General features: G+C 34.7%; 1 protein-coding gene and 3 long non-coding RNA genes across 9 annotated transcripts; 3 read left to right on the top strand and 1 right to left on the bottom strand.

Annotated features, from left to right (window-relative positions):
• Window positions 1-1,851: 1,851 nt before the first annotated feature.
• On the bottom strand, window positions 1,852-6,373 carry LOC135143276 (uncharacterized). 2 transcript variants are annotated; one of them, XR_010282733.1, is made up of 5 exons: window positions 6,131-6,372; window positions 5,895-6,069; window positions 5,620-5,796; window positions 5,068-5,573; window positions 1,852-2,188 (listed from the first exon to the last, which is right to left on the bottom strand). It is a non-coding gene; the product is annotated as an uncharacterized LOC135143276 (long non-coding RNA). The 2 variants fall into 2 exon arrangements; XR_010282732.1 differs by having other exon boundaries at window positions 5,620-6,069; window positions 6,131-6,373.
• LOC135143275 (uncharacterized) lies at window positions 2,185-4,619 on the top strand. 4 transcript variants are annotated; one of them, XR_010282730.1, is made up of 5 exons: window positions 2,185-2,626; window positions 2,736-3,023; window positions 3,079-3,281; window positions 3,337-4,261; window positions 4,320-4,619. It is a non-coding gene; the product is annotated as an uncharacterized LOC135143275 (long non-coding RNA). The 4 variants fall into 4 exon arrangements; XR_010282729.1 differs by having other exon boundaries at window positions 2,185-3,023; window positions 3,337-3,762; window positions 3,843-4,261; window positions 4,320-4,617; XR_010282731.1 differs by having other exon boundaries at window positions 2,185-3,023; window positions 3,326-4,261.
• Window positions 6,374-10,086: 3,713 nt separating the features above from the next.
• LOC135143284 (heparan sulfate glucosamine 3-O-sulfotransferase 2-like) lies at window positions 10,087-11,815 on the top strand. Its single transcript, XM_064075152.1, has 4 exons — window positions 10,087-10,467; window positions 10,527-10,871; window positions 10,962-11,494; window positions 11,565-11,815. Exons 1-2 carry the CDS (start codon window positions 10,229-10,231, stop codon window positions 10,534-10,536), a joined length of 249 nt encoding a protein of 82 aa, XP_063931222.1. The 5' UTR covers window positions 10,087-10,228; the 3' UTR covers window positions 10,537-10,871; window positions 10,962-11,494; window positions 11,565-11,815.
• An 8,589-nt stretch (window positions 11,816-20,404) lies between these two features.
• Window positions 20,405-22,010, top strand: LOC135143342 (uncharacterized). Of its 2 annotated transcripts, none has more exons than XR_010282762.1 (3): window positions 20,405-21,162; window positions 21,243-21,379; window positions 21,517-22,010. It is a non-coding gene; the product is annotated as an uncharacterized LOC135143342 (long non-coding RNA). The 2 variants fall into 2 exon arrangements; XR_010282761.1 differs by having other exon boundaries at window positions 21,210-21,379.
• The last annotated feature ends 2,561 nt before the right edge of the window (window positions 22,011-24,571 follow it).

Here is a 24,571-nt window from a genome sequence, read left to right as displayed (position 1 = left end):
TCAATAATTAACGAACATAATCTTTGAACGGGGTGCTTCAAATTCGCTACTTCTGCGCACAAACGTTCCTTGATTAAATTATTTTGTCCATTAAAATTACAAAGGTGTCTAACTATCGTCGATCTGGATGGTAATTTAACTAAATTTTTATGGCAAAAATCATAACCCTTGGGTGAACAATATCTCCACACCGTACAGAGACGAACAGACAATTCGGACCATCTAGGAGATTTCTTGTTATAGTTATGAAGAAGATCTAGTAAAAATATGGCTTTTTCATCTGAATTCTCAGCATCAGTGTAAATTTTTTCGAGTGCTTCAATGCTTTGTGAATGTTTTTTCAACTTGTTTTCAAATTTTTTAAGTTTTGCAGCACAGCGGGCATGCGATCTCTTTTCATTTTGCAGTTCCAAAGTTAAGGTGTTATATTTTTCTCGTAAATCTGCAATTTCATCAGAAGATTCTGCTGCTGGTGGAAGTTCACAAACGATTTCACAATTTTCTACAGGGTAGGGGGCATTGCATTCAAGGTTGGATGTGCGGGAAGAGGATGGGGCAGGATCCATATACTTTAACAAAAATATTTATTTAACAGTTATGTCAATCAATTTAAATAAAAAATAAAGTAGGTGTGCTTATAACTATGGTAGGTACAGATCCTATTATTAAACGCTCTCCTCCAAGAACTTTTTTAAAACATTTTTCTTCGAAATGTTTTCTGCAAATTACGGTGTAGTCTGTAATTTGGAATGAATCTACAAATAAAAAAGGGGATATTTAAGTCTTAAAATTAATTTTATATAGATGAAACACTCACCATAATGCTTTTCAAAAAACTCTAGCCATTGAATTCTAATTTGTGGATTTTGTGGTATTTCACACAGTGGTAATATTTTATTCTTACAAAGAGCACAGCATCTACCCATTGTTACAAATAAAAATAATATATAAGTTCAATAATAAACGGAACAATGATTAAAAACACCCACAAGGAACCGAACAACAAAACACAACTGAATATAACAAAATTAATTAATCAAAAACGAGAAAATGGAGAATAATAATAAATAACCGAACCAAGAAACGAGAAATTATTAATAAGCGACAAAGAATTAGGTTTCGAAAATTAATTGACAGTATGACTTTTATAAATCTGTTTTATTTTCACTAATAATAGGAGTAATAGACAACAATCATTAACAATAGTAAAAAAAAATCGTGGGAGTCAAAACCCTTCGCATTTGAGTTGGGAAGTTACGGTTTTATACTGGTTTTTATGACTGGGGATAGAGGACACCACTTTCTAAACTCCAAGGCTTGCTTCGTGAAAACCTCATTTTTTGGGGAGTGACTTGGCCTTATCACGCGCCAAGTGTGATGGATTCAGTTGGCCTTGGTGTCGACTTATTCAAGTTAATAACACAGTATACTATACAGTAGAGACAGCTCGTCAAATATTGGAACAACGTGTTCTTACCCAACCGTTTTTATTAGGCGGGATTTTTGACACGAAGTGGAATATTGGTTGCCTAAATTACAAATACAGCTCGTCCGTAAAACAATGGTAAAAGGAACTGATACCATAAACATCGGATGAATATTAAGAAACTAAAACCATTTTGGAGTGTGGTATGAACACTACGAAGAAAATACCATTTTGAACAATAAAAAAGAATTGTGCTTATATTTATTTTATTCATTAATAAAAGTCTATCACTTTATCAAGTTAATTTCAACATAAACATATCAACTACTACTCGTATTTTGTCAATGCCTTCAATTTTCGCCAAGTGTGAACCGTTTGAAGAGTCAGAAAGTGAAGAAAATACCATTTTGAACAATAAAAAAGAATTGTGCTTATATTTATTTTATTCATTAATAAAAGTCTATCACTTTATCAAGTTAATTTCAGCATAAACATATCAACTACTACTCGTATTTTGTCAATGCCTTCAATTTTCGCCAAGTGTGAACCGTTTGAAGAGTCAGAAAGTGAACGCTGTTGTTTTCATCTTCCCTGGGAAAAGTACTTTGATGTTTTTGGTTGAATTTTTGTTGTTAGTTAAATTAGTGAAGTGATTCTGAGAACCTTTTCATAGTAACATGGACTGCAGTGGTAGACCACCTCGTGATTGCAGGCACAATGAAAAAACCTGCTTCAGGGGCTTCTTTAAATTTCCGTCGAAATCTGTAAGATAAGAAATATAAAGAAGTATATTATTCTATAATCAATAAAAAATTATTTGGTATATAATTTTTACAGCACAGTGAAAATGCCTATAGTTGTAATGCTTTAGGATCTATTTTACTAGCAATTGAATCTAAAGAGAGTAACCAGAGATATGGAGAAGGAGAATGAGCTTCGACTTCTGCGCATCGGTACACTATGGGGGCCGCCATTTTATCAGTTAACCTTAAAGTTTTGTTTACCTACGAGGTTACGACGTTGTTGAACCAGTTGTAATTTGGAGTTAAAATTATTACTTAATTTGTTTTACCGTTAGTGTACGTGTGAACGTGCTTGTTAGTGTTAAAGGACATTATTATTGACAACAAACATGTCTTGTACAGTTTCTCACTGTAAAAATTGTCAACGATTTCGTTCAGAAGGTGTATCTTTTCATCAGTAAGTTTTCTTCATTATCTTATTAAAATCGAATACGTAGATATTTATAATTAATAACAATTGGTTATTGCAATACTATGTGATCAATATTTATTATATCTGATTTTAGGTTTCCGAAAGATCGAAAACTTTTAAAAAAGTGGCTGATTGTTGTGAAAAAAGATGACAGCTTCAAACTGACTAAGTATAAGCTGGTGTGCTCAGATCATTTCACAACAACTGATTTCATTGTTGTAAATGAGAGAAAACGATTGAAATCGAACGCAATTCCCAGGGTGAATTTAGATGAAAGTCTAGAAGCTTCTTCAACTTCAATGAGTACTGTGAGTGCTACTTCAGCTGATATTTGAGAAGAGTCTCCATCGATTATACCTCAAGGTGTAAAGAGGACATTAAGGTTTGAATATTTTATTATATTGAATTTTTTACTACTGTTAATAATTATTATTTAGTGCTGCGCAGAGATACCATGGAAAAAGCAGTAGCAGTACAAGTGGAAGTAAAAGCAAGAACTCAAAAAGTAGTTCTGACAGGAGGGAAGGTGATAAGCTGGCGTTACATAAAGAAACTACATGAATTACAAAATGATGAATTCCTAAATGTTGCAAACAAGTTGAAAAAGGCACATTTGGAGTGATGGAAACATAAAATGAAAGTAAGTTGTTTTCCTGACAATATTCCTTATTGACAATAATTAAGTTCTATTATAGGTGAGTTTAGCAGCACAAACTCTTAGCAAGAGTTGCAGATGCACTTGAATTTTTAAAACATCTTGGTATTAGTGACTTTCAAGGTTGTGAAACAACAATAGAATTCATCAGAAGGATAGATTCTTTATTTGATATTCTCAATTCCTGAAGTGTACGTGCTAGAATTTTAAGGCACCTTTGAGAGAAAACAATGAAGAAATGTGGCGTCCATTTCTCATCGACACCAGTGAGTATCTTCTGAATTTGAAGGATGTCACTGGCAGGCCTTTGTGGTGCACGCCCCGAAAAACGTCAATTCTGGGCTTTGTTATTTCCGCTACGTCGTTCATGGGAATTTTTGATGAATTTGTTAGTAGTAAGAGGTTGAATGACTTGCTAACATAAATGTAGTCAAGATCATCTAGAAATTTTCTTCTGCTCAGTGCGGTAAGCTTTTAAAAAAACAATTGTATTACTTTTTTATGCACTGGAATTACACAAATCTGTATTTATTTTTCTGTTTTCAGATCGAGAAATGGGTGAAACAATAACCCTACTCCTCTACGATTTTGTAAAACTTAGAAGATTGCTTCTATTTACAAACATAACGAGGGAAGGAGGAAATTGTAAAGTGCTTTGCACCACCTGTCTGCTCTCTGTTAGCATTGGCCCAAAGCAAAAGAGCACAAATGTTCAACAATCAGTTGACGTGTTTGTCTTGAAAAAATATGATCTTGATATTTTGACTGAAGCACTTGCAGATCATGACTATGAACGTCTAATTTTATTGGGCTGAGTGAAGTGGCAGAAAACGTGGCATATATTGGTAGCTATGTTGTCAAAATGCTGGTGAAGACGTTTAAGTGCGCAGACTGCATTTCTTCTTGCATTGAAACACGAGGAAGTGACTTACAGTTTTACAGATTATTGGACAAAAAAAACATGGGTAAAATAAAATACTTACAATAGTTATTTTTTAAGTCTTAACAAAATTTTGATTTTAGGTGGGCTTATTAAACCTTTTGCTGGGGTTGTGAAGACTTGTTGTTACTGTTAATACGAAAAATTTTGCAACTCACCGATAAACTTCCAAGCGATGAACAATTTTTTAAAACTTTCGGCATGCCAGCATTCTTTTTCCTAATTTAGAAGACCCACGCACTCGAGACGGTGGCCATCGATGAAGGCCATTTATATATTATTAAACAAATAATTAATGCCTACATGCGAATAAGAATGTTTAATTTGAGCAAAAGACTTTCACGTCTTGCTCAAGGCACTTCTGTTAGACATGTGTACACATAATTAGTACTGTTTTCGCATCAATAAATATATTGAAGTATAATTATGTTTATTTATTCGTTTAAGGTGAAATATATTTTAGTTGTGATTTATTATTAGGTGATTGTAATTAATGATTTTAAACTTCCCGCCCAATAATGAAGCAATTGTCTAGGGATATCAAGTTCTGTTAGTGATTTGTGATTATGTTGGCAACAGTCAACTGATAAAATGGCTGCTTTCAATTTTAGGCCAAGGATTTCGTCTGCGCATGGGGAAGCTCATTCTCCTTCTCCATATCTCTGAGAGTAACCAGTGTCAAATTATTCATACAGTTTTAAGCTGAACAACTTTTGCACATAAATCTGTGGAAGCAAATATGACAGACTACAGACATCTGGACATGGGGGAACAAACTTCTTTAAGTTATGTCTGTGGATACTCAATGAAGAAATGCTGGATGAAATATACCTGAGAAACATGTAGTTATTTTGCCGTTGCACCTAATGTCATCATATATGATAAACTTCTCTGTTACTTCAACGCCTTTGATGATGATCCACCATTTGGTAATCCTCAAGCTGGCCATTCACATTCCAACGCTGCAGTACGATTGTATTGGATGCAACTGTTGTACAATTCTATTAAAAAGCAGCAGTACACACACACGTTACGACCTTGCAGTTAAAAATTTGCGATCGTGATGACAACATGTCCGACGAAAGGACGAAAATGTACTCTCACGGTTTGAATAACATACAATGTCGAGTCGTGTCCACACATGATCAAATTTCCATCCAATACAACACGATTGTACTGCTGCAGACAGACTTGTTCACCAACCGTCCACATCCAACTCATTTGCTTCATCACATACACAGACGTTCAAAAACACTTCAATTTCGTCGTATCCAACACAATTGTACTGCGGCGTTGGAACGTGAGTGGAGGGCTTATTCACCTTTTATGTTGCAGCCCTAGAAAAACGATTTGCTTCACTATTTTCTACCAACTCAATTTTACCTTCATGTGGGCGATATACAAAAGCAGTCCTCGTAATTGTGTCCATACCAGAATACCGCATCTCTGTTCCCTGTGTACATTTTCCACAAGATTATTTATTCTATTTATTTGTTCCAACGCGCATTTTCTATTCAGTAAAAATAATAAATCACAGTTACAATATTAAATACCAAACATCTACAATGTCAAATTTGACGCACAATGTTGACATGGTGGTAAATTTTATTTAGTTTGCCACTACAGTTTCAAACCAAAATTCAAGGTCATGTCCTTACCCAACTGACCGATTATTGTTGTTCTAGTCCGTTACGTGTATTTCTTATGGGCATTTCAAAAGCTGTCCTTACTGTATGGTATTCTGTGTTAATAATTTGAGAATGACGATATTTAGTTGGAAATAAATTGAAAGAGTTCCATGTTAATCACTCGAACTCGGACTGGACTTGCTTTCTACAAAAATGTACCTTTTGCTATAGGATTAAGACATTATTATTTTTATTAATAAACTTACGTTTAAGCATAGATTAATATAGATGCGACATAGAGGCTGATTTTACAAAACCACCCTTATTGACATTGGCACAGTCACTGAAATCATATAGACTAGAATGGCCATGTATATCCCAGTACGCTTGCTTTGTTTGTAACAGGGATAACCTCAAAACTAAAAGGCGTTGTGTTTACGTTTCCCACGGGGACAGTGGCGTGCATTTGAAATTTCTGAATTTACTTTAAAAAAATCATACAATCACATTCAAGTACATACAGAGTCATCAAAATTGATTGAGAGAGTTGGTAAACCTGAACTTGAATAATTTGGTTTATTAAGTTGTATAAAAATATTAGCTGTCAGATTTGAAGTTTCAAGTTTCAAATTTCAAAACTCAGTGGCGTCTTTTTTCGACTTTTTTTTTGGTAAAAACATTAGTTGTCAGATTTGAAGTTTCTAATTTTTGTCACGCCACTGAATTCATTGCCATATAACCTTAAACAAATCTGTCATAAGGTTGACAAACTTCACGACAAAAACAGGGGGTACCAACTCTCTCAATCAATTTTGATGACCCTGTACATACCTAAATATTAAAAAAAAAAAAACCGATTCAAACAAAAATGTATTTAATTAATTTAAAAAATATGAAATAAACAATAAGCACGTGGGTTATAAGAACACAATAAGTACAGTTATTATGACAAAAATAGCATTGTGATATGAATAATGATAATGCAATTTATTCATTTCGGAATAAAATAGTTTTTGTTAATTTTTTGCGTAACGTTCGTACATCGGACAGTTTGGAGGTTTCGTGATATATTCGTAGATTAATATATTTTTTTAAAATTAATTTCGGTAGTTCAATGGAATGATTGTTCCATATTTCACCATCAAAAACGTGGTTTCCAAATGATTGAAACACATCAGATGGAAGTTCTTGAATTATATTCAAAATTAATGCCTGAAGGGTCTGTTCATTTTGAATAAACAATTTTGATTCAGCCTTTAAAAAACGTACAGCTTGTTCCCCAGCTTTACAAATTAAAACAGTTAAATTTGATGCCCTGTAGAGCCGACCAAAAGTTTTGCGGATTTGTAGCTTTGACAAAACTTCTTCTCCTTCCAAGAGTTCCTTACACCTGCTACATACAACATCACGTTGCAAAGATTTGACTATAAAGCCTGCAATGTATGCAACAATATCTTCAGCGCAATCTGTTAATATCCACGATTGTGAGCCCAAATAATCATGATCCTCCAAAAATTTTTCAAAAGTATTAACAGACTGCTCTACTGTTTCATTGCTTTCACCAGCTGCAGTGTGTGTTAAAGTGTTTGATGTTGCACTGGAACAGTGGAGGATGGATGTCGTATCTAATGCTATAACATTAGCAGATCCTGAAGGTCCTACTTCAGTGTGGACAATTAATCTTTTATATGTCCTCTCAAATTCTCTAGCTGTCGGATTATTATTCATCCCCAGGCGATTCCTCATGGAGCTAAAAAACAACTCTAAATGGTCTTGGGATAGTTTATACGTTAATATGTAATGTAATAGTTGTTTTTCTACTACATATTCATTGTATAATCCCATCAAGCTGTCAATACAAACAATGAATCCTACAAATCCAGTTTTTCTGCGACAGTTTAAAACAGAAACTTCGTCTTGCACTTTCAATTTTGTCAAGTAATTTCTAATTTCTGATAATCGTCTAAAAACTTGCTCTCTATTTGTTTGGGATAGACCTCTTCGTAATTCTACAGTACAAAATCTGTTTTTAGAATTTAACACATCAAACAAATCATTAATATGTTTCGTAAATAAAGCTGTCGCAGAAGCACCTTCAAATTCCTTCATCTTGAAGTCATCCTCCAATGTGATCAGAGCACAAGATACACTATTGCTCAAAGTTTGAGCAGCTAAATTAACTTTCATTGGTTGATCAGACCAATAAAGATGCTTTTTCCGCAGCTTCGTTCCCAATTGCAATTGTACATCTTCTTGCAATTCCACTAATTTCTCAATAAACTGCCACTTTATAATTCCACCAGATCCATCCACTAACTGTTTGTATACAGCAAAACAATTGCGTAATAATTTAAGCATATGACATGCATCTAAGAATATGAAGAGTTTTTCATTAGAAATTGGATGGAGGAACCATGTTTTAAACTGCATGTAATTTTTAAAGTCTGCACCTAGATACTCCGCCATAGAAAGATTTGTTGGGGTTCCATCAAATGTTAAGGATGTTACAATTACACCAGTCGGATGCACAAACTCCAATCCTTTTACTACTAGATTGGCCTTTTCCATAGCAGATAAACCCTCAAGCAGAAAATAACCGATGGGTATTTTCCAACTACCATTAAGTGCTACAAGCATAAATACCAGTGCTTCTTTTGCTTCAGCTAGTTCATCGCTACTGAGCTCCACACCTATATTTACATAACCCGTAAATTTCTTGCCATCCCACTCAATTTTTCGTTTTATCGCCATCTCATCCATCACCAAATTGCATAGAATTTGACTTTTCCCGTTAGTTTCTTCCACTTTTGCAGCCAGAGCTCTCTTTGATTCTTCAGTAAAACCAGGTGAGCCGTCAATAGTGTAGTACCACTTGGAAAGCGTTCTTGGATGAGGCAAAGTTTTGTTAAATTTTTGCCGAATATAATTGTAAGCTTTTGCAGAAAAGAAATGCAGTGTTAATGCAAAGGCCCTTAATGCTGGGGAATATTTGGCTTTTGAAGGTCCTCGTAAAAAACGGCGTATTATTTCTCCACTTTCATCAGGTTGAGTAGCCTGGAAGATAAATAAAAATATAAATTATTTTTTTGTTACCTAAAGTATCAAGAAAAAAAACAAAACAAAACAAGCAATTAGCATTAACACCAAGCTCCTATACAATTGTTAGTAAAAACTTATGTGGTACTATTAGTACTTATAAGTAAATTTTTTATGCAATCCAACTATTTCATAAACCTTTGATATACAAGTCTCACATAATAAGTAAAATGTCAATATTTGTAGGTTGAAGAATTCATACCTTTATAACATCTTCTGCTTGACTTGAAATAAAATTTTTCTCACGGAAGAACTTCAGCATAGACTTCATAGAAAAAATGTTTGCTTTTAATCGCCTCTTTGCTTGCTGTAAATTTCTTATTTGCCTACTTTGTTTCTGAAGCTGCTGTTTGGCCATTCTCAACTGCACTCCAGCTTTTTTTGGAGTAATTGTTGCTTCACTGGACCAGTCCCCCATGTACCGCTTATTTATAATTTTTCTTCTAAAAACATAAACTCCATTATATATTTACATCATTTATATATTGATATAGTCCATAAACTACCTCTTTGTTGGTGTTGCAAAAGAGCCCCTTGTCCCCAACACACGCTCTGTTTCACTAGCAGTCAATGTTGATGAACTTGTGTGTGTCCTTTTAGCTACTCTCATTATTGATGTACGACCATTATCTGACTCGGTTGCTGTTACTGTTGAACTTGATTGTTTTTCTCCCCTTTCACCTTTTGATGTTGATGGACTGTTAACACACATCATAATAAGTGAATGTTACAATGCATGACTTCAAAAATTTATACAAAGATAGGTACTTACATTTCACCTGGCATCAGCAAAGCAGTTGATGGAGCATTAACATTACTTTGTTCTTCTGCAGTGCTAAAAAATTAAATATTTATAACATTAATTTTTATACAGGGTGCCGCATCCAAGTCTGGACATAGGGAATTAACATGGCAAGTTGGTTTTTATTTTATAATATCTCCCCGGATCACTTTAAAGCTATTACTGAGTGATGCCTTTGTGGAGGTCGAAGAGGGCTATCGGCCAGTATTTTTTTCAAATCGTTGCATCGCGTTCATTTACTGTAAAAAGGTTTTAAAAATCGTATTTTGAAATTCGCGCCCGATCCGAGTTGTCGCGAAATGTTCCGTCGCACTGTCGAAGTTCGGCGATCGCGTCTTCAGATTAGCCATGCAAAATGCAAATGTCAAAGTGAAATTAGAAATTATTCTCAGAAATCAACGAAGAACTCAAACTGATTTATTTTATCCGGTGTGAGGATTATTGTAGGACAAATTAAACGGAATAAATGCACAAATTGATCCATTCATTCGTCATAGTGCGCGAACCCGTCAAACGATTCATCTCGAACTACACTCAGGCTGTATCCAAAAAGCCCGAGATGAAGACTTCGAGCAGCTGGTCTTCCTGTAAACCCCATCGACAGCATTCTGACATGTCCTGGGAGCCCTTCAAGCTAGGAATGTACATTCGTACCGAAAAGACGAAGAAGAAGAAGCTAGGGATGTACTCGCGCTGCCTCACTCAGTAATCACTGAACGACTCAAATTGAATTATTTTATCCAATATAACGATTATTATTGTAGGTCAATTTAAACGGAATAAATGCACAAACTGCACAAAATGTTTTATTAGGTTATGTTGGTGGTGCTGGTCGAGTCTTTATTACTAAAATCTCATTAAAATGCCATGTTCTACTGCTATTAGATGAAAAAGCGAGGGCCCGCTTTTCTTATTGTGTGATGATAAGATTTACCATCAAAAGAGCTGGCGCTTTTGAAGAGAACCTTTTAATGAACCATTTAGATAACTACAAATAACAAAACTTAACAATTGTTGATGAATGAAGTAATGAAATATTGTACGAATCTGGAGAAGTATTGCACTATTTTCAAGAATTGCTCAAAAAGACTGCTCTCAGCAGCCGTACAGTAAGTATGCCAATCTTCAAAACTCCTACGCGTGTTGATTAGCATTTGAGTTGAAATCTGAAGACAATATTGCTGGATTGCTTGTTTCAGCGCGTCTCTGTTTGTATAGCTCGTATTGTTCGAATACAGATGCTCGTGAAGAAATCTCCAAAGAACAAATTGCCAGGGGTTTAGATCTGGCGAATGCACAGGCCAATGGGGCAGTGAAAACTTTCCATTCCAATATTGCGGGAAAATACTGGTTCAAATAAACAACATTTGTGCGAGTTGTATGGCTGGAGATTTGATCCTGCATGTAAAAGATCTGCTGCAGATGCCGCACCCTTCGAATCCTAGGAAGTATTTGCTGATATTGTCCTACTTCTGAGCATTCAATCCAGATTCGATGAAAAAAGGTGCAATGACATGATGTCCTAGAAGCCCCAGTCACACATTGACAGTTGCACGCCATTGATAACGATGGTCATCGACCACGTGAGGATTGTGTATTGCTCAAATTTGATCGTTCTGACGATTATAACTTCCCTTAAGACCAAATGAACATTCGTCAGTAAAACAAATGTTCCTCAAAAACTCTCCATCAGCCTAGATTTTCTCAAGCGTTCCTTCGTAAAACTCCATATGTGAGTAGTCCTCAGGCTTTAATTTTTTGTCATGATGCTTTTTGAAACTCTTCTATCCCATCTGTTTAAGATCCCTAAAAGACGTCGTGCCCACCTGATAAGAATCAGAGCCAGTGAATTGTTTCTACCACGGATCGTACAAGAGCTTGAGATAATCTGATTGGTGCCAATGACACGGCATCCCTTACAACAGTTACAAATTAGTAAAAGTTCTTAAATGCATAATTCAAATTGTGGCGCCAAACATGCACCTGTTAACACCACCTGATTTTATGTAATTTTTATTATCTTTGAAAATAAATGTAACTTTGTTTTGTGAAATATTATTTTTATTTTTGTTGTTGTTAACACAATAAACAAATAAAACAGTAATACACAAGTTTCTGAATCCCAAAACACATTCGTAATACAGAAAAATATTTTAAAATGTTGATGAGTGAATGTTCTAGATTTCTCTCTCAAAAATTTCTTGTAACGAACATGTTTCCATGCGGCAAAAATTCCATCCCTGCTTAACGAATGTAAAATCAATTGACTTCCAATCTTTGGTGATTCAAAAAAAAGTGTGAAATGTATCCAAATTACCTACTAATTAAATTAGCCGTCGAAGAACAAGCAGGCCCTCGCTTTTTCATCTAATCCCAGCTGCTCGAAGTCTTCATCTCGGGCTTTTTGGATACGGCCTGAATGTAGTTCGAGATGAATCGTTTGACGGGGTCGCGTACTATGACGAATGAATGGATCAATTTGTGCATTTATTCCGTTTAATATGTCCTACAATAATCATCACACCGGATAAAATAAATCAGTTTGAGTTGTTCGTTGATTTCTGAGAATAATTTCTAATTTCACTTTGACATTTGGATTTTGCATGGCTAATCTGAAGACGCGATCGCCGAACTTCGACAGTGCGACGGAACATTTCGCGACAAGTCGGATCGGGCGCGAATTTCAAAATACGATTTTTAAAACCTTTTTACAGTAAATGAGCGCGATGCAACGATTTGAAAAAAATACTGGTCGATAGCCCTCTTCAACCTCCACAAAGCCATCACTCAATAATAGCTTTAAAGTGATCTGGGGAGATATTATAAAATAAAAACCAATTGCCATGTTAATTCCCTATATCCAGACTTGGATGCGGCACCCTGTAGTTAAAACAATCAATACCTCAATTCGTGTACATCCACACGTGGTTTTATGGGATGAAGCCTTGGTACGCTTCCTTTCTTAAGTCCTTTTTTCCTTGTAGATGGGTAAAGCACAAAACACGTGTTGCTGAAGTGCTTAGAACACACATATGTGAAATTTGGGAGTGCAAGACCTACCAAATTTAGTGCTTTGATCCATTCTTCCCTCAAGTTTGTATCAGTTGGTAACCTTTGCATGAAAAAACAGCATATATTGCGATTTTACATCCGTTTTCACATTTCACAAATTTTCATCATAAACAATCAGTATGTTACGCCACTGGATTTACAATATTTTGATAAAGATTTGTTACTTTTTACCTGTGGAAGGACGTTGTTGATCCTTTTATGTAGACTGATCCACACACTACACATGAATTTACCATTATTACTTTTTGAAAAGCTTCCGCAATGAAAAAAATGCACTGAAACACACAAATGCGTGGTCAAATGGCGATTCCAAACAATCCACAGCTGGCCATCAGTACTTTCGCGGCATTATTTACGATGGAGGGGATTTAAATGAACCAATCATATACTGTGTCTCGAATAAACACAACACAACAATTTTTTAGGTTATGTGGGTTACAAACAATAAGTCCGCGTACTCTTTCTAGTCTATATGATTTCAGTGGGCACAGTACATTGGAGTCCTCAACCACAGTATACTATCAATAGAGACAGCTCGTCAAATATTGGAACAACGTGTCCTTACCCAACCGTTTTGAAGAGGCGGGATTTTTGAAACGAAGTGGAATATTGGTTGCCTAAATTACAAATACAGCTCGTCCGTAGAACAATATGAAAGGAACGGATATAAACATCGGATGAATATTGATAAACTGAAACCAATTTTTGGAGTGTGGTATGAAGACTACGAAGAAAATACCATTTTGAACAATAAAAAAGAATTGTGCTTATATTTATTTTATTCATAAATAAAAGTCTATCACTTTAGCGAGTTAATTTCAACATAAACATATCAACTACCTATTTTGTCAATGCCTTCAATTTTCGCCAAGTGTGAACCGTTTGAAGAGTCAGAAAGTGAACGCTGTTGTTTTCATCTTCCTTGGGAAAAGTACTTTAATGTTTTTGGTTGAATTTTTGTTGTTAGTTAAATTAGTGAAGTGATTCTGAGAACCTTTTCATAGTAACATGGACTACAGTGGTAGACCACCTCGTGATTGCATGCACAATGAAAAAACCTGCTTCAGGGGCTTCTTTAAATTTCCCTTGGGATCTGTAAGATAAGAAATATAAAGAAATATATTATTCTATAATCAATAAAAAAACTATTTGGTATGCAATTTTTACAGCACAGTGAAAATTCCAATAGTTGTAATAATTTAGGATCTATTTTACTAGCAATTGACTCTAAAGAAAGTAACCAGTGTCAAATGATTAATACAGTTTTTAAGCTGAACAACTTTTGCACATAAATTGTGGAAGTAAATATGACAGACTACAGACATCTGGACATGGGGGAACAAAATTCTTTAAGCTATGTCTGTGGATACTTAATGAAGAAATGCTTGATGAAATATACCTGTGAAACATGTAGTTATTTTGCCATTGCACGTAATGTCATCATATATGATAAACATCTCTGTCACTTCAACGCTTTTGATGATGTATGATTGTATTGGATGCAACTGTTGTATAATTCTGTTAAAAAGCAGCAGTACACACACACGTTACGACCTTGCAGTTAAAAATTTGCGATCGTAATGACATGTCTGACGAAATGACGAAAATGTACTTTTATAGCTGCTCTCACGGTTTGAATAACATACACTGTCGAGTCATGTCCACACATGATCAAATTTCCATCCAATACAACACAATTGCTGCTGCAGACAGACTTGTTCACCAACCGTCCACATCCAACTGATTTGCTTGATCGCATACACAGACGTTTAAAAACACTTCAATTTCGTCGTATCCAAAACAATTGTACTGCGGCGTTGGAACGTGAGTGGCGGGCTTAACATGCTACATGAAGCATTCACCTTTTATTTTGCAGCCCTAGAAAAACGATTTGCTTCACTATTTTCTACCGACTCAATTTTACCTTCATGTGGCCGATATATAAAAGCAGCCCTCGTAACTGTGTCCATACCAGCATACTGCACCCCTGTGCCCTGTGTACAGTTTCCACAAGATTATTTATTCTATTTATTTGTTCGAACGCGCATTTTCTATTCAGTAAAAATAATAAATCACAGTTACAATATTAAATACCAAACATCTAAAATGTCAAATTTGACGCACAATGTTGACATGGTGGTTAATTTTATTTAGTAACAAGGTTTGCCACTACAGTTTCAAGCCAAAATTCAAGGTCATGTCCTTACCCAACGGTCGATTATTGTTGTTCTGGGGGTCGATTCTCGAACTCGTTCGCAAAGATGCGAGTACGAATAGATGCGCATGCCAAGATGCTATTCGAAACGAAAATCCGTCGTCTTGAACGAGATCCAATGCGAATAGCAACTCGATGCGCATACGAAGGCCTCTGTTCGAGTGAGGATATGGCAACAGCGGCGAAATACAGAGGATATTTAACTGCGATGGTTGGCAGAACTCACGCGGGGTGAGTTTGAATCCAAGAAGGACTATTTTAATCTGTTACCTCCAAATTTATTAAGCAGCAAAACACGTATTAGCAGGATTGACTCGATTTAAATTATTGCTTTAAAGTATTATTGTTTTTTTTTTTTAGTTTTCTTTACAGTTTGGAATATGCAATGCATATTACGGCCCATTTAATGCAAATTTATATCAAAATAAGTTGAACTTTAACTAGAATACAATATTTCCAACAAAATGGAACGATAATTCTTTTAAATTGTATTTTAAAGATTATAGGAGTAAATATTATAAATAACACTATCAATTCCATTTTTGCAATGTAAATTACAATAAATTCTCTTTATTGTTCAAAACTAAGAAGTACAACTCATGGATGACATTAAGTCGGATACTTACTATTTTAATCCCAAATAATTGACAGACTACAAAAACATAAAAAAATCGTGATTAAAAAAAAATGTTGATTTTATGATTTTATGCAACCCTACGTATTTAATACAAATTCTTGTGATTTTTTTACAATGATGCAGATATAAACTTAATAATGTTTATTTTTGAGTGGGACCACCGCAGCCAGCAGGTATTTGCATATTATTATTATTACTGCGTGTACTCTCCTAGTTTATAGAGAATTCTTAGCGTTTGGTTACCCGATATTTATTCAGGTATATTTATGGATACCATTACAACCGTTTTGTACAGTAAATGATGTTTCAGAATTCATTTTAGTTTTTATTTTTGAAACAACTGCACGTATATTTGAAATGTTCGCAGTGTCTAGCCAGAATCACCTAAAAATTATTGTTACAACCATAACAAGAACGTGTTAATGTATTATTAGAAATTACTCAAAATATCCGTTGTTTCTTCATACATATGTAGCTATTATGTGTACTACACAGAAATCGGCTGTTTCAATTTAAAATTTTTAAATTTGCATCACAAATGTCAAAATTGTAAATGAAATTATAAAATTCCCATAATCAAATTGATACATTACAATTTGTGTATTTTTGGAATGGTAATCCTTTCTATTAATGTATATTAACAGATACAGCATATTAAAGATATTATATTGACGTTACAACAGAACGACCAAAACCAAACAGAGTTTTAGGTTAGCTTTTACCACTCGCAAACCAAAATGCGATCGCATCTACCCACTCGTAACTTGACGTTCGTATACGCTCGAACATTTGCGTATACCAACGTGTGCGCGCGGTTCGAGAATACCGAATCTTCAAAACCGTTCGGAAGTTGGCCACTTGCGTATGCGGAACTTATTCGAACGAGTTCGAGAATCGACCCCCTGGTCCGTTACGTGTATTTCTTATGGGGCTTTCAAAAGCTGTCCGTACTGTATGATATTCTGTGCCTCAACGTCAACTGCCAAAGATAAGCGCCAAATTTAAATAGTCACCGCCCATAAAAACCTTGTTTCACTATAATTGTAATTCGTGTGGCCTGAATGAAAGTGAAGGAAACAGTAAGCAGCTTGTAATATTCTGGTAAATCTAATGTCAATTTGTCGGAAATAGAACGCGTCGTTAAAAATATTTTGACATTTCTTCTAGTTACTTTTATTCCTAGTTAGAAACAAACACTGCTACCAACATAAATTGAGGTGTCCGCAACCAGGGCTATGAAAGTCTCAGCTGATTCCATAAGAAATACATGGGGAGCTTACGGAACGACATAAAGAGGTCACTAGCGTCACTAAAGGTGCTCCGACCTTGAAGAACATAGTTTCTTTTTCATTTTAGGGTTTTCGGTGAACGTTTTGTCTGGTTTTGTCAACAAGAAATGTTATATTAATTACGGAATCATATGGGATGTTGGGTTATGGGGTTAAAAACAAACGTAAAATTTATTTTAACAAAGTAATAGATACTTACGATACATGTAAAAAATACTAGAAAATTCCAGGCTAAAGAGGTCAACAAACTGCAGGTTAAACGAAATAGTTTAATTTTCGATGTGTGCGTGTTTGAGCGGTCCAAGATTTATTTTTAAATTTTAGTGTGTAAAAAATTCTAACTCTAATAAAAACTGAGACGAGGTAATCAAGAGGAAAGTCTTTGCAGGGGTGGTGGAATTAGCCAATAACACGTGACGTCACGCTGTGGCGGGAACTCAGCGTTTGACAAGCGCCGTGAAACTCCATAAGTGACAATGTTAACATTTTCGCATTTTATTTAAAAGTATGGGTATTTATCTAGAAAATAAACACGTGAATAGCTTCTTTCATATCTTTTCTGTGTATCAGGGTGCTTCTTTTTGGCGATTTGAGTTTAAAAATATATAATAAAAATAAAAATACAGAACGCTGTTTTGGTCTGAATTCCTCGTCACTCAAAATACATCCGTGTGTTTAAAGCGGTAAATCGGAAATTAATATTTTCGTTTGAGGTTAATGTGACGGGTTTAAGTGAAGGTGTGTAATTTGTTTTTAAAGTATGGATAATTTAAGTGATTATGCACGATGTCTTTCCGTCAAAGAGAAAAACAGATATGTACAAAAGTTAAACAATTTAAACGGCGTAGATCCTTATGCAATGAGTGCAAGTGATTTTAATTTGTGTTTAGACAATGTCCCTACCATAACAATGAATACCATTCTAAACTTTTTTATTTTTGGAATAAATAAAATAACCCACAATGAAATTTGTGCATTCAAAAGTCAAGAGGCATTTATTCAGTTTTCTCTATTTTTGTCTTTCAACATTACAAGTATTATGAGTAGATTTATTTTGATATCCTAGATTTTGTGATGGAACATAATCAGGATGGTCCACATCTGACAAATCTGCAGGTTAACCTAAAAGAGCACCAATGTAATAATTTATTAAAAACTGTAAATCTAATAGGTAGTTACTGTACCAAAATAAAATGATCCGAACAAACATAGGAATACTTTACTTTGGCTTCGTTAAATCCACTCGTTTCAAGGCTTTTAACCAAAGCTTCCGCCTTTTTTCCCCATCCTGTATATATTTACCTTTATTGTTGCTAATTGCTGGGAAAGGAAAATAAAATTTGTCCGCATTTCTGGTGCTTCGATTCGCGCAACCTACAACAGCACAAAATTTAGGCATTTTCTCCTAAAATACAAAATATTATAATATTAAGATGCTAGTGTATTTAAAAACCATTGATGTACATTAACAAAGAATTAATTTGCAAAACAAATAATATAAGATGCAGCGAAGTTAACCTGCACATCACATTGGAAAACATTTTTTTTTTAAGCATATTCAAACGTTATGGTGCCTTTTACAGACATCTACACAGTCTAGAAACTGTAACAAACTTACCAAACTATAAAAACACAGTTGACACGCTCTCAAATTTAAATGAATTCCGAAAATATTAGCATTGACTCTTATGAGAAAATAGGCTAGTTGTCAAACGCTGCCATCTTGATGACCTCGGATGACGTCAGTGTATTTGGCTAATGGTATTTTTGTATGGTTCGTTTTTTAGCCGCAAACCAGTTAACGAATACAATGCATAAATTGGGAAAAACTCACAAAATATATTACCCACTACCGAAGTATAAACTGCAAAATGTTTAGGTGGTATCATTAAATCGCCAAAAATCACATCTTCATTGACTTTAAAATGTCACACAAGTAAAACAGGATGTACCACTTCGTAAGAATGTGCAAAGTTCACAACAAACTTCGCAGAAGTGGTGGTGTAAGAATTTTCGTATTAATGAGTATCCACAAACATACCATAAACAGTTGTGTTCTTTCAAGGTGAGTTTCCGGTAACTCACATCACTTAATGATGGTTGAAGAGGCCGGAATACAGGGGAGATGTGTTGTGGAAGTTTGTTTAAAAGAACACCTTAGCAAATTTTTCTTTTCAAATAAAATAGTGTTTCACAGTTGGTTCTTGCACTCGTATCGAAATAATCTGTATATAGTAAATAGTTTCCGAAACACACTTTGGAATTGTATTGGTGTGGGATTTATACATTTCCCAAATTGACGTCTCACAGCCAAACAAATATGTCAAACAATACTGATTTAGTTGCAGCAACCTTTTAGTGAAAATTGTAAACAAATTGTATTCTGTGAAAACTATTAAAAATAATAAGCAAAATGTTTATGTTCCTGAAGTTGTTTTTTATTTTTTTGTGAGTGATTTAAAAATATTAAGAGTGAAATAAAAATTTTGCAATTCACTTGTGGATAACAACTTATTTGTCAGACTTGTTAAGGATTTAATAAACGCTGTTTAAAACGTCAAAATTGAATAAAAATGTTTTGCTTGAATATATTAATAATTTATAAGAAAGAAAAAAATGGATAATGTCACTAGTACATGCCACCCATTTTTATTTTTGTGTACAATTATTAGTATTATATGAATCACATACGAATGCTACGAAATATTTGAATCTTCGTGTTTCCCGGGAACGGGCTCCCAAGGTCACACCCGTTCCGCAAATATTGCTGAAGTTTCGTTACTGATCTACTGTGCCGCAACCGTCATTTGATTTAAACTATGACGCCTCTCTCTGTTTTCTGGTTTAAGTATCGATACGTACTTTCAGCAACCAAAGTAAAATTTATTCTCGACATTAATAACTGAATTGAATTGAATCGCAAAATGTACGGTTGCCTTAAAAAAAAAAAAAAACAGGAAATGATATTTCACCTGATGTGAATTGAAAATTTAATTTGTCAATTTATGTCTTGTCTATTTGACAATAACATCTGTTAAAAAGTAACTGATATTTCTAAATTCTGACACATAAGTTTTTTAACCTAAATTCTAAAAAGCCGTTTCAAACTATGAAAAATTAATAAAATTTGACACAACCACTTCTGACATTTCCCGTTTTTTTTTGAAGCCAATCGTGTAAAAACAACATATATTTTTAGACAAATGACAGACAGCACAGCGCATGGTACAGGGTTTTCATAAATGATTATAGGGTCGCAGTAGGTTATGGATGTGTGCCGCCTTTCGCTTTATGTGTACTTTACTAAATGTGTCCTTGGGCACGACAAGCACCACATGCATCTGTATAACTGGTTGCCTAAATGCTTCATGATTAAATATCGAAAACGCATGCGTCAATACACATGTGACTAACATAACAAGACGATACTGGCGATAACAAGTGAAATTTTTGGTTGGGTGTTGATATACACACGCACAAATTCCAATAACTAAATCATCCACGGAAAAAGAAGTTCCACGTTTAGGAGTATATTTGTAATGAAGTGCAGGAGGCGAAGCGCCCGTGTGTCCTTTCAAAAAGTTAGCACGCGTTGGTGACCATAAAAAGTTAGGTTATGTTAGCAACGGCTGCAATGCTGCAATTAAAGAATGCACGAATGCGAAATTTAACAAATTTTTGTGGCAAAAGGAAGCATTTGCATAACATTTGAAGATGAGGAACGTGATCAAAAGATGCTGTAGAAGAGCTTTGCACAAACAGTTTGTGCGAAATCGAGAAGCGCGTGTTCTGCGCGATGTTACGGAGTTAGATAAGCGCAAATGTAGTTCATTTTCAAACTGTTTTTCAGAAGTTGAAGGCGCATTGATGACCAGTGGGACCAAGGGCCTTTGGTGGTTAAATATGCCTTTATATACATGGACACCAGATGCATGTGCTTAGAAAGATGATTTTTGATTAAGAACTCAGAGCAAGAGTATCTTTAATGGTGTATACAAATTTGACAAACAACGCATTTTAATGTCTGATAACTACATTTCCTATCCATCAGTTCTACTTCATGAAAGTTAGTTTTGGTTTGTGAGTGCATTAAATGTTTTACAGCAGATTCTTTAGCTACATTATCAAAACTTATCTGGGTGGCAAGTTTATGGGACTTACTGACCAAAAGGTCATGGTGAATAGCTGTAAGTCATAAAATAGATGAAATTCTTGACCAAGATGTATCCTTCAGTAGTTTCTTCAAAGTGTCTAAATATGTTTCCAGCCCTCTATTGGTTTACCACCAAAATATTTGTATTTCAAAGATCTGTGCAAAGATTTGGCGTGCATGTTGGTGTTAATGCCTGCGTTCTTTTGATAACACTGGGCCCATGACTTCATGCGCTCTTTATTTTGAAAGTAGTAAGTGTTTAAATAATTCACAAATTTACTTTTTACCAAAAATTTAATCAGCTCTTGCTTCAGTCTTATAAATTTATTTTCATCTGTTTCTTTTAATACATAATCTAATTTTGTAAGAATCTGATTTATTGTTCCAGGCATTCCAATATGTAGCTGTAACTATCATCTGTCATGAAATAATTGGGTACCAAAACCGATATTAATGATTTTATTTCACCAACCAGAACCTCTTATATGTTGGTGTCCTTTCAGTTGGACAGAATAAATGTTACTGGATAATCAATATTTTTATCATCTAACACATGGACTTGTGGTCAATTCAATGTCATAGAGGTTTGTCCCATGTGTGCCATCTACACAAATGATTTTGGCGCCATATTTTTTTAACATATACTCCAGCCCACTGTACATGGAAGCTAATGCAGTCATTTTTGTGCAATTTTTCATGTTCTGATGGACAACAAGATTTTCCTTACTTCATTTACCAGATATATTATTTTTTCTGCAATGTGGGGAATGTCTTTCATAGTCAGAAGATTAAATCTGGTACATGAACTGAGTTCTAGATTTTTAACAGTTTCAATTATTTTTTCGTGTGTTAAACCAGTGCGAATTTGTTCAACTAGATATGTCGTTTCTTTTGTAGTCAGGGGTTGACAGCGAAGATCATTGTGATGAACAACATGAATAGCAATAAACTGAACAAGTACCACTGAGGAAGAATGATCAAAGTGAGCTGTAATTCGTGAAGGACAGACTCCTTGCATTTTGATACTGCCACTAGTTTTAGGAGCTCGTATATTACATTTACTAACAGAATTTGCTAGATTACTTCTGACATTCATAGTAGAGAATAATAATTCGTCATATAAAAGAATTAGTTTTTAACTCTAAATCTGCTTTTCGTGTAAAAAAAATCTTCCGTTTTCTTAAATTGTAGATCCTTTACTTCCAACTCAATGTTATAAACGATGTTGAAATGATTCGTTAATAAGTGAAAACGCTGAAAGTTTTCAAAGCATAGCGGACAAATTATTCTGCTAGTTTTTAATATTTTTGAAATTGTCGCCGTGAAAATATCTTAGATGTCGATTTGTACTTGAAATTATTTCACACAATAAGCACATTTTGTTAACACTTCAAAGTTTTGGATGCTCATACTGAAATATGTTTTGTCATGTCTAGTGCTTGTTTTTACATAATAAAATAATAGAACTTTATCTATCCATTGTCCTTTTCATAAAAATTACACGAAATTCTTTAATTAGCCACAAAACAATAGTATATTACAAAATTAATATTTCAATTCCCGCCACAAAAGTACATATTCAACGAAAATGTATAAACGTAAAAGATAAAAATCCAAATATGACTTTGACTGCTGGGTAGCTTCTAAACCCTCATCGTAGAGTCATATAAAATCAAGGACCACCAGATGGGTGAACGGACACGGATAATAATCAGAGTTTTTACGGTTTGAGATTTCATTCAGTTCTGTCAAAAATTTTGTTGTACATAATAAATAGGTATTTAGAACGTAGTGTGATTTTATTTTAAGTATCAAGCTTCAAAATATACTTTCGTTGCTAATTTTAAAGACTAATCATCGCTTTTATTGTTCTACCACTTTCCAAGTGTGATTTACAGTAATTCTCGTTGATCCAAGTTTAAAACTACAAAATAGCCTTTTTCAAGGCTCTTGGTGCTTGTGTGCGAAAACTTTGTGCTCGAAGCGAAGACCGTGAAAATGGTTTATTCGGTTGAGCAAAACACTTTCATCGTTATGTCTTATTATCGCAATGGGACATTCGTAGACGGAGCGTGGCTGTATTCTGTAGCCGCTTGTAAGCAAGAATATCTGGCCAATTACCCTGATTTGGAAATTCAAGAAACATCATTAGAGGCTCACATTAGAGATGTCATCAACAGATTTGTTCGCACTGGCAATGTCAACAAAGGGAAATCTTCTGGGAGACCTGCAGTATCTGAGGAAGTTGTTGATGATTTGAGAGAAAGACTCGAGCAGAATCCCCAAACATCTTTGACAAGATTATCTCAACAGTCAGGAGTTCCCGTAACCACATGTCACAAAGTAGTGAAAAAACGATTGCATATGCATCCTTACAAAATAACTACTGTGCAACAACTTTTACCAATAGATCCTCCACGCCGCGTAGAATATTGCAATTGGTTTCAGAATACTTTTCATGATGACGGGTTACTGGATCTTACATTTTTTAGTGATGAAGCATGGTTTCATTTATCTGGCTATGTCAATTCGCAAAATTTTAGAATTTGGTCCGCGGAAAATCCACATGTTTTTGTAGAGACGCCTCTTCATCCTTTAAAAATTGGAGTATGGTTGGCAGTTTCTCGTAGACGAATATATGGACCTATTTTCTTTCATGATACTATGACTGGAGAGAGGTATAGGCAACAGATTTTGGAACCATTTATTCAACAACTTGATGACGAAGAGCTGCAGTTAGGGTACTTTCAACAGGACGGCGCGACTGCACACATTGCACGTGCTACATTGGAATATTTACAACAACATTATGACGATCGTGTAATAAGTTTAGGAGTGCAGCATGCATTTCCACCACGTTCCCCAGATCTTACGCCATTGGACTTTTCAATATTTGGATATTTGAAAGACAAAGTGTTTCAACGGCAAATGAATAACTTGGCAGAGTTGCAACATGAAATTGAACGATGGGTTCAAAGTATTGATGGAAGGATGTTACAGAACATTTTTGAAAGTAAGAAAAACAGAGTGAATATGTGCCTTGAACTAAATGGTGAACATTTTCAACATTTACTGTGATGTTTAACCACAATAAATTTGTTTGTTTATTCCATTATGAATTATTTTTATTTTTAACAACAAATTGACTATCAAGAATGTTGGAGTTCCGCGCATGAGGGTAACAAATTACGCCCGCGTAATTTCAAATGTTCAAATTCTATGTGGGTGACCTAATTTTGCATTGAAACGAATCTGTACACAAAAAAAACAACAAAAATCAAAAACTAGTCTTTAAAATTAGCAACGAAAGTATATTTTGAAGCTTGATACTTAAAATGAAATCACACTACGTTCTAAATACCTATTTATTATGTACAACAAAATTTTTGATAGAACTGAATGAAATCTCAAACCGTAAAAACTCTGATTATTATCCGTGTCCG

This window comes from Zophobas morio, unplaced genomic scaffold (genome assembly GCF_036711695.1).
Source record: "Zophobas morio isolate AGI-343-1 ecotype UQ-CSIRO unplaced genomic scaffold, CSIRO_AGI_Zmor_V1 ptg000058l, whole genome shotgun sequence".
Classification (NCBI taxonomy): Eukaryota; Metazoa; Arthropoda; class Insecta; order Coleoptera; family Tenebrionidae; genus Zophobas; species Zophobas morio.
Note: the sequence above shows the minus strand (reverse complement) of the source record. Positions and strands in the feature narration are given on the sequence as shown.